At 50.9% G+C, this 12,891-nt stretch overlaps 1 protein-coding gene and 1 long non-coding RNA gene across 9 annotated transcripts in view; one reads left to right on the forward strand and one right to left on the reverse strand.

Annotated features, from left to right (window-relative positions):
• Positions 1-12,891, forward strand: part of LOC112321703 (uncharacterized) — a 16,415-nt gene continuing 3,524 nt past the window's right edge. Inside the window, exons 1-2 of the long non-coding RNA XR_002976562.4 lie at positions 1-467; positions 8,886-8,956. This is a non-coding gene — a long non-coding RNA (uncharacterized lncRNA). The remainder of the gene's footprint in view (positions 468-8,885; positions 8,957-12,891) is intronic.
• The window catches only part of NCAPD2 (non-SMC condensin I complex subunit D2), a 27,757-nt gene continuing 17,058 nt past the window's right edge, over positions 2,193-12,891 (reverse strand). For 7 of the 8 annotated variants that reach the window (XM_071221080.1, XM_053921888.1, XM_045186848.3 and 4 more), the window contains 19 exons: positions 12,709-12,833; positions 12,115-12,354; positions 11,620-11,794; positions 11,265-11,349; positions 9,454-9,587; positions 8,749-8,881; positions 8,571-8,655; positions 8,326-8,493; positions 7,881-8,050; positions 7,049-7,160; positions 6,851-6,974; positions 6,613-6,768; positions 6,071-6,248; positions 5,891-5,985; positions 4,212-4,292; positions 3,887-4,070; positions 3,092-3,218; positions 2,833-2,988; positions 2,193-2,566 (listed from right to left, as the gene is read on the reverse strand). In XM_071221080.1, the coding sequence (XP_071077181.1) occupies positions 2,481-2,566; positions 2,833-2,988; positions 3,092-3,218; positions 3,887-4,070; positions 4,212-4,292; positions 5,891-5,985; positions 6,071-6,248; positions 6,613-6,768; positions 6,851-6,974; positions 7,049-7,160; positions 7,881-8,050; positions 8,326-8,493; positions 8,571-8,655; positions 8,749-8,881; positions 9,454-9,587; positions 11,265-11,349; positions 11,620-11,794; positions 12,115-12,354; positions 12,709-12,833 (2,614 nt within the window). In that variant the 3' untranslated portion in view covers positions 2,193-2,480. The remainder of the gene's footprint in view (positions 2,567-2,832; positions 2,989-3,091; positions 3,219-3,886; positions 4,071-4,211; positions 4,293-5,890; positions 5,986-6,070; positions 6,249-6,612; positions 6,769-6,850; positions 6,975-7,048; positions 7,161-7,880; positions 8,051-8,325; positions 8,494-8,570; positions 8,656-8,748; positions 8,882-9,453; positions 9,588-11,264; positions 11,350-11,619; positions 11,795-12,114; positions 12,355-12,708; positions 12,834-12,891) is intronic. The other variant, XM_053921889.1, reaches the window with a different exon arrangement.

Here is a 12,891-nt window from a genome sequence, read left to right on the forward strand (position 1 = left end):
TGACCAGGTTGGTGCGGGGGACGTGCCTGTAGGCTTGCCGCAGACGGTGGGCTCAGGGACGGGGAGCCCTTGTGAGAATCGAGGACATGCGAGAGCTAGGAGCATTAGCTTCGCAGCACGGTTGACTCGGGAGGACTGGGAGCAGGTGGGATGCAGAATTGGAGCTGGAGCCCGGGGCGGCGGACGGCTACTCGCGGCCACCCGCAGCCACCCCTTCCCTTTTTCTTTCACAAGCTGAGAGGCAGGAAGGCTGAGGAACTTCTCGAGGCTCTTTGGTAATGACACAGGAAGAGCGGTGGAAAAGGCCCGGGGAGGGGCCAGTGCGCCTCCGGCGGGGCCCTTCTCAGCCCCCCTTCCTCCGCCGCCTCTCCTGGCTCCTGGCCTCTCTGGGCAGGGGGCCTGTGCTGGGCACTGAGAAGTGGGGCCTGGAAAGAAAGGAGGTTAAGGCGGAGGTGTCTGCTCTGAAGGTCAGTGACGCTGTTCTGCAGCTTGGGACACGGGGAGACCCGATCACTGGGGCAGACAGGCCGGGCCCTGTATACCCCGACAGCTCTCCCCCAGGCCTGGCCCGGGGCCCAGAGGGAGGGTGGGATCACTGCTGGGAGCCTCCCACGAAGTCTCTCCTGGGAAACCTGAGGGCAGCGCCACCCTGGCTGGGAGACAATGCCCCTTACATCCCCTCCAGCCCAGGGCAGAGAGCGGGACGTGAGGGCGGAAGTCCCTCCCCATCCGGGGTCGTGCTGGCCCCCTGGGAGCCAGGGACTCGCCTTTACTGACTGTGCTCAGGAGATGTTGGGGGCAGGGTAGGAGTCCAGAAGAGGGAAAAGATTGGGAGGTCTTGGGCACCTGGGGGGAACAGGCCCTCAGCCCCTTCCCACATGTGAGGTAGAGAGAGGGAGCCCTGGCTGTGCCAGGTCTGGGAGCTGAGGATGGAGGGAGGGCCGGTTCTGGGCACTTAGAAGAAAGAGGGGTTTAGAGCGGGGTGGAGTGAAATGGACATTGCCTATCAGCAGGTGCGCTGGGACGGGGATCTGGGGCCTCTTTGCTGGCCCAGCATAACCTGACACCAGCCCCCTTTTCTAGCTGAAAAGCCTGTGGCTAAGTTTAGCTGGTGGTAACCTTTGCTTAAAAGGCAGAGAGCACGCTGTTCTGCACCCCGACTCCAGCCTCAGTCCCTTCCCTTTCTGGGATTGCCCTCCCTTGTTGGTGCCGACTTTTCATGAACAGCAAGAGCAGGGTCAGAAGGAGGTGGGAGGCCCCCACCCTGCAGAGTGGGCTGGGGAAGTGGAGGGGAGATGCAGCTGCTGCTGGCCCATTAACCCTTTCCCTGACCAGGGCAGTAGCCCCTCCAAGCTCCTGCACTACCCAGAGCATGTGTCCGAGGTACGGGCTGCCTCTTTCCTCATGCTTACTGTTTTTCATTGCTGTCCTCTCAGTCAAAACAGAACCCCCCCAAAAAACCTTAGCTCCCACTGACGCAGTCTGCTGTTGTCAGGACAGCAGGCTCTTGCCTCCTGTTCCAGGTGACTCAGCAGAGAAGACTGGGAGAGGTGGAAGGGGTGATGGGCTTCAGGTGGCTGCACACTAGCAGTCCCTGCACCTGAGGGGCTGGACTTCCTACAACCCCCATAGCATGGTGAAGAGACCCTGGTAGACAGACACTGTTTCCAGAGACACTGTCTAGAGCCAGTGGGGATCAGAAGCACAAGTAGGGTGGAGCTAGGACAGAGTGGAAACCAGCCTTTGGTCTAGAGTGGGGGTTTTTCAAGCTCATACTACTTGGAGTTTGGCATCGCATAATAAAGTTGTGAGGTCGGTCCTGTACATTGTAGATTATTTAGCAACCTCCCTGCCTCTGCCCACTAGGTGCTGGCAGCATCCCTCCCCATCTAGGTTGTGACAACAAAAAAGGTCTCCACACGTTGCCAGGTGCCCACTAGAGGGCAAAATTGCCCGCAGGTTGAGAAACACAGATCTGGAGACTGGACACTGCATAATTCTCCATAGTGGAGCAATCCTGTCACGTGCGGGATGGGGCAGGGGGAGGCTGAGGAGCACGTAGCACTGAGGAGCACACAGTTATCAGATCCTGAGGCGGGCCCAGTACTCCTGCGCTCATCCCCTGGATGAATAACACTAGCTGCCACCTGCATCTGGGCTAACGTGGAAGATGGAACAAAGACAAGCTTAGGTAAAATGTCTAAAAGTAGATAAAACATTTACTCATTAGAAAACAAGGAGAAAATGGGGACATCTGGGATAGTGTCAACAATAAAAAAAGAGGAGTGGCAAGCATTCTAGTAAAAGCTCAATTCAGTTCAGTTGGGTGGTTTAAAAGAAATGTCTTCCATTATACAGATGATTTGTGTATTAAAAATCCAAGGAGACTGGCAAACAAGTATTTTACAAGGGGAGTGGAATTCAAGGTCACCCCACAAGATGCCCTGCACAGCAGGGATGGGAACAGGCAAACTGAGCTCCTAGGACCTGTGCCTGCGAGTAGATGCTCGGCGGATGGGAGTGATTTTCTTCGGTGTCTCATCTTCCGTCATCTCTGCTGAAAGCTCTGTAAAGAATTGGAGGAGTGAGAAAAAGCTGAGTCACAAAGGTGGTGAACAATAGATCTCAGAGAACAAATAGGACAGGTCCAGACCACACTGCAGAAATAAAGCCCAAACTGTATAGGGAGGAAGATGACTGCGGTGGGGGGAGTCGGTGGAGAGAATCTACACAGCAGGGTCCCATCAAAACCAGCCCCCCCAGCCTCCCCCCCCCCGCCTCCCCCCACCCCCCCCCCCGCCCCCGGCTGCATTCCTTCTGGGCCGGCCATACCTTCCTCACTGGACTCATCACTAGAGAAGACAATTTGGGGTTTCTTTTTCTTAACCAGCTGCTGGGTGTTTGGATGCCGACGGGCAGTGCGGCGGGGCTCCGGTGTGACAAAGTCACTGTCTGAAGCTACAGAACCCACATGCTGGTGCCTAGAGACTAGAAAAGGCAGAGGACGTGAGTCCCAAAGAAAAAAAAAAAAAACCCTGTATCCGAGAGGAGGGTGGTCTGGTCTGTCCACCCATGGGGCTGCCTCACATACCAGAGGACTGTTTCCTGGCTGATGGCGTTTTCAGGCTATCCCCTTGGCCAAGCTCAAGTTCCTCTATTGCATCCAACCCTCTTGTGCGACAGGCCCGAAGCTTCTGCTCAAATTCATCTATTAGAGCCTGGGGGAAAAAGAGAGATGAAGACGAGCCTGGGAAATACGGTTATTTCTACGATTAAAAAGAAAACAGGCTGTGAAGAGACATGGAGAAAGTTAAACGCACATCGCTGAGTACAAGAAGCTGATCTGAGCGGGTACATCCCTGCGACTCCAACTACATGACACTCAGGGAAAGGCACAACTGTGGAAACAGTAAAATGATCAGTGGCCGCTGCCAGGGTTTGGGGGAAAAGGGGTGAACGGGGAGCACAGATAATTCTGGGCAGTGAAACTACTCCCTATGGTACTATAATGGTGGACACAGGTCATCACACATTTGTCCAAAATCATAGAATGTACAGCAGCGAGTGAACCCTCATGTAAACTATGGACTTGGGTGACAGTGATGTGCCCATGGAGGTTCATCAATGGTAACAATGTGTCACCTCGGTGGGGATGCTGATAATGGGGGAGGCTGTGCTGCGGGAGGGGGCAGAGGGGGCCAACTCTATACTTTCCACTTAGTTTTGCTTTGAACCTGAAACTGCCCTAAAAAATAAAGTCTATTAAAAAAAACAAGACAGAAGGAAACAGGAACAGCAGACAGAAGTAAGGCAGGAATGCGGGTGCGGAGCCTCAGAACACTGCAGACTGTGCGAAGCGGTGTAGAACCCAGCGGGAGCTGCTCACCTTGCCCTCGGGCTTGGCTCCCCGCCGCAGCTTGCCCACAACTAACAAAAAAGCATCGAAGATGGACTCATCTGACAATTTATCTCCAAAGCATTCAAAATTGTCCAGCATCTTGCGGAGGCCTCGCTCTGTCAGGGGCAGCTGTGACATACAGTAGGCCAGGTCCCGGTACTGCCGCTCGGTTCTGTGGACCGGGAAGACTTTGTGAGGAGCAGCAAGAGACAGAAGTCGAGGCCTGCCTTCCCTTAGTCTCCCCCAGTCACAGGATGCTCTTTCCCCTGCAGGCTCCTCTCAGCACAAAAAACCCTCAAGGAAGGCAGCATACCGGGCTGTGCGGAACCGCTGACACAGCTTTTCCACCAGGCTCTCAGTCTGCTTGTCCTTGGTGATGTAGGAGAGCAGCTGCCTGCAGGAAGGTGGGATGCTGACATGCCATGGCCCAGGGCAGCTCCAAACCCACTACCACCAGCCCCTGACCCTCCGCTGGCACTGGCCTTCTGTCAACCTCTTGACTTAGTAGAAGAATCTTCTCTGCCATGGCCCATGCCTGCCTAACTATTCCTCTATGTCTCCCATACCCCAGAGAAGAGCCCACCCACTCTCCTGAGGAATTTTCACTGTGAATGGGAATTTGTAACAAAAACAGCTGCCATCTAGTGAATACTACTATGTGTCTACCACCATGTCAGGAACTTTTACCACATTGAATCTTCTCAAGAACTAAGGGGTACACATTATTGGCCTCATTTTATTCTATTTTTATTTTTAAATTTTCAAAAAGATTTTATTTTTAGAGAGAAGAGAAGGCATGGAGAAAGGGAGAGAAACACCGATGTGTGAGATACATTGATCAGTTGCCTCTCATAACCCCCCAGTTGGGGACCCAGCCTGCAACCCAGGCATGTGCCCTGACTGGGAATCAAACCGGTGACCTTTTGGTTTGCAGGCTGGCACTCAATCCACTGAGCCACACCAGCCAGGGCTTGCTTCATTTCATAGAGGAGAAAAAGGCAGAGAGAGGTTTAGTTATTGCCGAAGGCCATACAGGTAAAAAGTAGCAGAGCCAAAAGGCGGCTATTTCTATTCCCAGTCAGGGCACCTGTCTGGGTTGCGGGCCAGGTCTCCAGTAGGGGGCACGCGAGAGGCAACAGATCAATGTATCTCTCACATATCAGCGTTTCTCTCCCTCTCTTTCTCCCTCCTTCCCTTCTCTCTAAAAATAAATTTAAAAAAATCTTTAAAAAGCAGCAGTTAGAATTTCAGTACAGTTGAGACATTTTGGTGGACTGCATGTATGGTGGGGGTCCCAAATGATTATAATGGAGCTGAAAACTTCCTGCCACCCAGTGAAGTCACAGCTGTTCCTAACGTCTAAACGCAACACATTACTTGTGTGTGTGTGTGTGTGTGTGTGTGTGTGTGTGTGTGTGTGTGTGTGTGTGTGGTGGTGGTGGTGGTGGTGGTGGTGGTGGTGGTGGTATAAGCCAACGCGCTGTGCTGCCACTCGTATACAGTACAGCCCATTAATTGTGTTCAGTGCATATTACTTGATAATGATAATAAACTTACTGGTTTATGTATCGAGTGTATTATATTTTTACCATTATTTTAAAGTGTACTCTTTGCATTTACTAAAAAAAAGTTTGCTGTACAACAGTGTGCAGTGTTGCCCTGGCAGCAGCCTCACCCTCTCGCGTGTACATGTCTCGACTGCACCCTTTTCTCTCGTGCCTGATGTACACTCCTGTGGTTCCGCTCGGCAACGTGCTGTACAGGCCGGTGGCCGGGCAGCGATGGGCTGCCCCGCACAGCCTAGGCGTGCAGCAGGCCGAGCCACCTAGGTCTGTGTAAGTGCGCTCTGTGGTGTTCGCACGGTGATGAAATCTCCTGACAACGCACCTCTCAGACAGTGTCCTTGGTAAGCAGTGCATGACTATACAGGTTTGTTTGACTGCTAAGCCTGTGCCAGGTGAAAAATATGCCCCAAGGCCCAGGGAACCATACTTCATGATGACGTGAAAAGGCTGTTCCTCCACCCCTCCCTCAGGGTCTGACAGGCGGCTGATGATGTCTGGAAGGAGGTTATAGATGGCATTGCCCTGTAAGACAGAATTATGTTAAAGACACATGGTGACCCACATGCTCCCTTGGCAGCAAACCCTAAGCTGCCTGTCTGGCTCTCACCTTGTGGGAAAGCTCATTGAAGAAGGTCTTGGCCAGGGCAGCGATCTGAGGCACAGGGTCAATGAGCAGCACAGCCATCTCGCTAACCTGACCCTTCACCTTCACCATGTCCTTTAGGATCAGGTGGGTCATCACTAGCCCTGCTGTTTTTCGCACTTGCTGAGCTGGGTCCCGAAGGCTAGGAATAAAATCTCAAGTCAATGGGATCAAGGCCATGGGCTGTACCCTGACACTAGCAGGAAAGGCCCTGGGCAAAAACTAGCACCCCTTCTTATATGCCGTTCCAGAAGTGGTTAGAAAGCTGCCTAGAGTTGGAAGCTGGGATTGAGTACTGAGGCCATGCTTTATCCAAAGTTTTAGACAGTTTGGCAATAGCTTTGGGGTCACACCTAGCCAGGGCCTGTACAGATCAAATACTAAGCAGATGTTGAAGGGTAATCCTAAAGACTGGGAAAATGCAGGTTCAGTAATTCTCATAGTGACTTAACGAGACCCTCCCTGAGCTGGCAGGAACTGCTAAAGCTTTGTGAAAGATCTCTTACCGAGCATAGAGATGAGGCGTCCAGGGGTCCACCAGGTTGGGGAAGCGGATGGCCAGATCCCCGATAACGATCATGATGTTAGACCGGAGGATGGGGAGTGAGGACTTCTCTAGCATGGTGAACAGAAGACGAAGCTGGGAGTCACAGAAAGTGGCACTAGGGGGCAAGGAGAGGATCGTTAGGGAAATCACATCATCTCCATCCTCCTTGAGAAGGCGGTACCGACCCCAGGGCCTACCTGATCATGCAGAACTTGCCAAGGGTAAGCGACGCAGCAGCACACAGCTCCGGGTTGCTATAGAGGCCAGGGTTGTTGCAGACTTTAAGCAGCAGGGGAACAAAGGCAGCTAGTATCTGTTCACCTGTTGGAAGAACAGTTCTAGGTTTGGGACAGGTTACCCAGTTGGGGAGCAGGTCACTGAGCAATTCTTCTTACCACCTAACAGTTCCATCTCACAGATGCCGCGGATCAGTTCTGCCTCTGTGTCATCAGCGGTGGCCCCGACCAGCCCCATCTCCTCCTCCATGGTGGCCTCAGTGCTGGTGTTCTAATGGGAAGGAAGTCAGAGATCATGAGTGATCAGAGACAACAGTTCTGATTCCAGCCTATCCTTCTTCATTTTAAATGAATGGATCTGAGGAAAGGCGAATTCTGCAAAACCATTCATAGAATTGTCAAATGTGTCTGCAGAAAGGAAGGACGGCTAAATTAGAGAGGAAAAGAACTAGGTCACATATATTTGTACGTTACAAAGCATAGTCCTACATCTCTTAACTCATCCTCATAGAAGTAAATAATTTCCTCTATATGGTAGATCGATCATGCCAAACAATGGCTCAAGGTCATAGAGAAGGTCGAACCTTATCCCACAGCGGTTAATCTCCGTGTCTTATGTAATATCTGCAAGACATCACCGCCTCTGGTGGAGCGAGCACCAGGTACCGTCAGGTGGCAGGCCCAGTCACGAAAGCTGATGGGTGTGTAAGTGTTCTAACAAACACTGCCTCAGGCAGAGCCTCTATTTTATGCTGAGGTCTTTAACTAAAAGCTCTGTATTTACCTAAAACTTTCCTTCTTGGGTGATTACGGACAGATCTTTGTTCTTGCTAATCTTTCCCAGAGCAGGAGCAGCAAGGAGGCAGTGTTGTTTTCACGTCATTTAACAGTAGGGAAGAAGCACACATCCCCCGAAAGGAAATGTGAATGACCGGAAACAACTATGGGACATGCTTGGGACATGAACCCAAGTGCCCAGCACCCCATTCACCTTCTCCTTGGGCTCCTTAGTTTTATTCTCCTGTTCTTCCCGAAGAACGCGGCGCCGACAAAGCTCTCCACTCACGGCCTGTTCCAAATGCACTAGCTGCTGCAGAGCCACGTCCCCAGCCAGGGACAGCAGGTTCATCAACAGGAAAGTGGAGAGCACCGGGGTTTCCTCTGGAGGGGAGAGGAAAGGCAGGGAGGAAAAGACACAAGCGAGTCTCACAGGACCTGTGTCCTGTTTCCACTAATCTCCTTGCTCATGTACTACACAAACTAGTGAAGAAGCCAGAGACAGGGCTGGGGGAATGGCGGTGGTAACTGGCCCAACCTCAGTGACAAAAATGTGAGTGTGGGCTGAGGGGGGTGGGGATGTTGCAGGAAGTGGTGGAGGCAGTAGCTTCTGGCTTGGTTGCTGCCCACTGGGCCCCTCGACCCTCTCACCCACGTACTTGGGTCACCCTGGGGGCTGCTCTTCTCCATTATCTTGTCCAGGGCCTGCTTCGCACATCCCTGCAACATCTGGGCACAGATCACCTCGGGGCTCTCTGCCAGTTGGTAAATGAGGGTCACGGCCACCTCTTTGAAGGGGATCCAGAGTGGGTCTGGGTGCACAAAGCCTGCATAGGAGAAGAGAGAAGTTGCCCACCACAGACAAAGGACTCAGTTCTGCCCAAGGCCCTTCGCTATAGCTCACCTTTTGTGACCATCTCCTGCAGTCGCTCAAACAACCTATGTTCCTGAGGCAGCCGGAAGGGAGGCTGACGTTTGCCCAGAGAAGGCTGTCGAGAACAGGAAAGGCAGCATGTGGGTGTGTGGAGGGTGGATAAAAGGACCCCTACTCTCCTTAGTTTCAATGTAACCATCCCACATACCTTTCTCCGGTCAGAGAGGTTGGCAATGGCGTGGCACACCTGTTGGGCCAGCCTGTAGTCCTGTGGAAACGTTTCATCCAGCCCTATGCTCACCAGTGTGTCTAAGTTGCTTCCCACAATTTCTGGTTTTCCTCTAGGGGAAGGAAGCCATGGAGTTAAAGCTCGTCCCGGGCAGGACTCTGTGTGGGGGACAACGCCATGGGGGTCGGTAGGTACCTACACCCAACACAGGGCTTCCAAAGCCTTGGAATACTACAGACAGGCTCTGACACAGGTGCCCCTTGGAATCCCTCTTTTTCTTTTGCTTCCACTATGTCTTTTTTTTTTTTCCCCAAAATGGTTACATTATTTATTTTTACCCTTACCCGAGGACATGCTTATTGATTTTTTTCTGGAGGGAGAGAAACAGAAACATCAATGTGACAGAGAAACATTGATTCACTGCCTCTCACACATGCCCCCACAGGGACCAAACCCGCAAACTTTTGGTCTGTGGGATGATGCTCCAACAAACTGAGCCACCCTGGCTGGAGCTTGATTCCACTCTTTCTCTAGGCGGGGGGCCTGGTACTTCCATGCTGAATTTCCCATGTAGGCAGCCCGCTCAAACGCAGGGCTCTCACTGCTATTACTGAAGGACAAGGACCCTGCTCAGAACCTTCCTTTCCTCTCTCATCCTACTGCCCGCCTAGGTTTGGGCCTCACCCTGCCATCATTCCCAGAAGCATGATGGAGGAACAGCGCTCCAGAGGGGAGCAGGGGACCTTCTCAGTTGCCCGCTCCCAAAGCAGCTGGGTGACTGCTGGTTTCAATTCATCCTTCTGCACAAACTCGGAGAGCTGAAGAAAAACAAAAAGCAGGCTGAGGCTAAGAGTTAACAACTGCTCTGATCCTTGGCCCACTTCTCTCAACAGACTATTGAGAATCTGAAGTGGGTAACAGTGACACTCAGGAATGGAAAAGGAAGGAAGCTTAAAATGTAAAGTAGGGTTTGGGGAGCTACTTCCATCTCTGCTGATGTTCTACTCTCATGCCTTCATAAGTACGTTCATTAAGGTGACATACCGAAACTGACCTTGCTGAGCTCCATGTGGCTCTATAGTTCTGACAACATTCTGGAGCTTTCTAGTATGTTTTCTTGCTGTCACCACAAACCTAACAGTTCTCAAATGGAAGGCATCGGCCTCCCTTGCCACTTTGCCAATGGTAGGTACCAACAGTCTCTTAGTCACATGTGCTTAGTATTTCACTGTTACCTATCTTTTTATGAATCAGTCACTTAGTCCTACGTCTTCTTCCTTTAACACTTGTCTTCCATTAAGTGAAATTATATAGCTTTCACTCCCACCCCCAGAGTCCAGCCCCACCTTGTCACAGCACACCTAGAGCAGTCTCCAGGGTCCTTCCTGTCCCTAGTCTCTGCTCCCACAAACTTGTACGCTACTGCTGAATTGGTTTCCCAGACACCTACTTTCTCATGCCACATGGTGGCTCATCAATTAGAAACCTCTCTCCTTTTTCTGCTATAGGGGCTTGGACCAAAAGGTAGAATATGGGATCTCATGGTCAGTCCCCACCACCAGGCTCTTCTCTTCCTCAGCCCGGAGAAGAATGTGGCTGGCAGTAGTGTTCCTGCCAGTGGAAGCTCGTGGTCAGTACCACCTCCACCTTTGTCTCCATAATCCAAATGCTTCAGGGTAGATTTGCCTAAAATGCTGGCATCCCTGGATAACAAAGTTAAAGTCCTAGACTTCTGAAAGTCATCCAGGGACCATCACAATTTAGTTCCAACTAGATCTGGGAGAACACTGCCAGGTTTACTATCTTTTCCAGGTAACAGTTTTGAGCCAGACACGAATCTTCCTCATTCTGTAACCTAGGCTGTGCTCTTTCTTGGTGTTCTGTCTGAAATGCTTTCCCTACTTTCTTGAATTCTCTAAAACCTACTCATCAAGACCTAATTTAAGTCCTCCCACCTTCAGGAAGCTTTCCTTGCCCATTCCACCTCACACTGCTCTCTTTCCCACCCTGTGCTTGCCAGTATAACGTACAAGTTAAGAGTGTGTTTTCTGGAGCTCTTCTGCATGAGTTCGAATCTCAAACTTTGCCACTATCTGTAACTAGCTGACTTCTTTAACTTCTCTGTGCCTCAGATTTCTCATTATAAAATGTATATAATAGAATTACCTACTGCATAGGGTTGTTGTGAAGATTAAACACATTAATATGAAGAAAGTGCTAAGAAGAGTGCCTGGCATATACAGTGTTACTATATTACTATTGCTACTATAACCATTCCCTGGGCCCCTTATTCTGGCACTTAATCATCTATTTGTTGCATTGTTCCATGTGTGTTTTGGGTTTTTTGGCTACCAATTAGACTGCTGGTTTCTTTTAAGATGGAAACTTGGAAACAAATAACTTTATTCTTTGCAAGGCTGAGTAAATTGCTGACCACAGAGTAATCATGAATACTTGTTGAATGAATAAAGAAAAGAGAAAGTGAAGACACTTACGATTTCCTGAAGGCACTGAATGGTCCCAACTGAGGCATCCACTAGCAGCAAGGAGAGATTCTGAATCAAAGCATGGGCCTTGGTTCTGTGGGGAGAGCAGAGGCCAGGGGTCATCGAAGGACTGGTACGGTTAGGCTGGCAAACGGGTGATCAGGGCTATCCCCCACAGCGTCAGATACTGCTTAGGGTGGGTTTTACTGAAAGTTCAGCTCCATGCGAGCTCCCTATAGACCTACTGCCTACAGGTTCAGAACTCCTATAGAAGGATGCCCCCCCAACTCCTTCAGGAGACTGGAAACGTCCTATGAGAAGCTGACCTCAGACAAGTTAGCAAAGGCAAAAGTACCCCACATACCTGGCAGAGTCCCCTTTGGGGTTGAGGTAAAGTTGGCGGTAGGCATTAAGCACAGCTTCCCTGACACCATGTTCCTTAGACCAGATGAGAGGCAGCATGCGGCGTACACCGAGCAGGGCCTGAGGTACCCCAAATTGGAATGCCATCACAAAGAATTCAATCACCTCCTGTACCACTGAGAGGACAGACACCAATGTCACCCATCTGCTTGGCAAAGATGCCCCCTCCCAACTCAAAGACAGAACCTTTCTTTATGTAGCAACATGTCAGAGGGGGCCTTTCTCATTTTCCCTGAGTCTGTTGCCTCCTATAATGCCCTGCCAGGAAATACTATACACATTGAAATAGGTGAGCTCCACAGGGCTATACAAAGCAAGCAGAAAAAAGGATTCCTTCCTTTTAAAGGAGCAGCTAGACATCAGTAAAATATGGACAAGACTGGTTTTCCAACCCTAAGACCCAGTCCTTACAGGAAGGGACTGTGGCACACCACACCTGTGGTTGTGTTTTCATACATCATCTTGCTGATGATGCCGATGGCCTCTGTGATCTTCAGCGAAAAGCTATAGGCATCCTGTAGATACTGCACCAGCATCTCTTGCTTCACCAGTGCATCCTTTCCCCCGGACTGCTCAGGCTGTGACACACTGGGCTTGTCTCTGCAGTCCGTCTGTCCTGGGCCCACGTTCTCTGCGGACCCCTGGGGATCCTTCTCCTGTGTGGAAGCTCCTGGACCTAGGGGTTAGAGAGTGTTCAGGATGGGGAAATCCAACACTCATAACATCCCTGGATATTTCTTTCCACAAAAAAAGGTATAAATTTAGAACCTATTCTAAAATATCCTGGTTCATTTCTCAAAAAAGATTCCTAAAGTTCTCGGCGGTTTGGAAATACCCTTTCACACCCTGTGACTATCAGTCTTAGGCCCGTGGGCTGCTTCCACTCCAGCACAGAAGCACTGCCTCCTCCCCTCTGGCCTCTTTTAGTACCAGGCTCTGTTAGCCAGGCCAGGATCTGGCATAAAGTCAATGGTCCATAAAGACTAGGTGGAATGTTTTGTTTGTTGACTGAAGAAGGACAAGGAATTACCTTTGAAGATAGTTCCTAAGAGATTCAGGAACCTGGTCTCCTCCACCTCCTCTGGGTCCATCTGACTGAAGGGTTCTGACTGCTGGAAGTGGCCCAGGGCTTCTCGAGTGAGAATGATGGCTTGCCTGAAAGAACATCAGCCTGTCACCAATTCAACACCCAGAGAAGTGTCACCACAGCCTT

This window comes from Desmodus rotundus, chromosome 3, assembly GCF_022682495.2.
Source record: "Desmodus rotundus isolate HL8 chromosome 3, HLdesRot8A.1, whole genome shotgun sequence".
NCBI lineage: Eukaryota > Metazoa > Chordata > Mammalia > Chiroptera > Phyllostomidae > Desmodus > Desmodus rotundus.